Source organism: Penaeus monodon, chromosome 33, assembly GCF_015228065.2.
Source record: "Penaeus monodon isolate SGIC_2016 chromosome 33, NSTDA_Pmon_1, whole genome shotgun sequence".
Lineage (NCBI taxonomy): Eukaryota > Metazoa > Arthropoda > Malacostraca > Decapoda > Penaeidae > Penaeus > Penaeus monodon.
In genome coordinates, this window is record NC_051418.1 from 17,985,221 (window position 1) to 17,986,708 (window position 1,488).

The window sequence follows — 1,488 nt, forward strand, 5'->3', positions numbered from 1 at the left end:
GAACAGATTGAATATGGAAATTTTAAAGGCGCTTGGGAACAAGTGAAATTTATGATTTTCATTTGTCCAGCTGAAAGGTCATTTGCCATATGATTTCCCATTGCTAGAGGGAGTCTAGGTCAGTCTGGAGGAGGTTACAACCATCAGGTGTCTTAATTTGTTGATAGATGAGGCTGTTGTCAGCAAAAAGTCACTCACACACTGACTCACTCGCTCACACACAGATGCCAGTGTACATGACTCGCTCGCTCCCTCTCACTTTGTGCTCGCTCGCTCGCTCCCTCTCACTTTTGCTCGCTTGCTCGCTCCCTCTCGCTTTGTGCTCGCGTCGCTCGCTCCCTCTCACTTTTGACTCGCTCGCTCGCTCACTCTCACTTTGTGCTCGCTCCGCTCGCTCACTTCACTTGTGCCCACTCCCTTGGGCATACACAGCATCATATGTTGTATTTTTGTATTTTTCTCATGTATTAGACTGAAAATGAGATTTATTGTATATCTGTTTTTATCATGATCTTGATACAGTCGTTTTCTTCAAATTTTGTTTCTTTCAGGCATTTGGAGCTGTAGAGGTGATGAGTGATCGGCAGTGTATCCACAGCAAGGGCAAGAGCAACTTCCACTATTCTGCAGAAAATCTTGTGTCTTGTTGCCACCTCTGTGGTTTTGGATGTAACGGAGGTTTCCCAGGTGCAGCTTTCAAGTACTGGGTGCACAGTGGTATTGTATCAGGAGGCTCGTTTAATTCCACTCTGGGATGTCAGCCCTATGAGATTGCTCCTTGTGAACATCACGTTTCAGGACCCCGACCCAAGTGCTCTGAGGGTGGTGGCACCCCAAAGTGTGCCAAGACATGTGAGAAGGGCTACATTGTGGACTACGAGAGTGATCTGCATCATGGAGGCAAAGCATACAGCATCATGAAAGATGAAGACCAAATCAAGTATGAGATCATGAACAATGGGCCTGTGGAAGGAGCTTTCACCGTTTATGTGGACTTCCTTCACTACAAGTCTGGTGTGTACCAGCACCGCCATGGCTTACCTTTGGGTGGACATGCCATCCGTGTCCTTGGGTGGGGCGAAGAGAATGGCACTCCCTATTGGCTGTGTGCCAATTCATGGAACACTGACTGGGGTGACAATGGTCTGTTCAAAATTCTGAGAGGTTCAGATCACTGTGGCATTGAGAGTGAAATTTCAGCTGGGTTGCCTAAGGTGAATTAGTAACATGTATCATGGCAGTTCCTGTTACAATGTCAAAAGTTAGAAATTGATATTAAAATAGCAAAAGTGTTAGTCTGGTGTGGATTCTTTTCATTGTTTAAAATGGTCATTGTGATTTCCTCAGTACTGTTCTCATAGTGTTTGCACTTAGCGATTTTTGTTCAAATTCATTGCCATGTATTGTATTTTGTGTAGCTAATGTACTGGTACCTCTGACATAAAAGTTCTTTTCTTTGTGTCTTTGAAGCAAGATAATGTGTTTTAA

The 1,488-nt window shown here is 44.4% G+C and overlaps 2 protein-coding genes across 2 annotated transcripts in view; both read left to right on the forward strand.

Moving 5' to 3' along the window:
* LOC119594118 (cathepsin B-like) overlaps nucleotides 1-1,283 on the forward strand; it is a 3,117-nt gene extending 1,834 nt beyond the window's left edge. The window contains exon 3 of the mRNA XM_037943178.1: nucleotides 552-1,283. Within this exon, the coding sequence (XP_037799106.1) occupies nucleotides 552-1,223 (672 nt within the window). The 3' untranslated portion in view covers nucleotides 1,224-1,283. The remainder of the gene's footprint in view (nucleotides 1-551) is intronic.
* The window catches only part of LOC119594117 (cytosolic endo-beta-N-acetylglucosaminidase-like), a gene marked incomplete at its 5' end in the record, with an annotated part of 64,556 nt that overhangs the window by 47,805 nt on the left and 15,263 nt on the right, over nucleotides 1-1,488 (forward strand).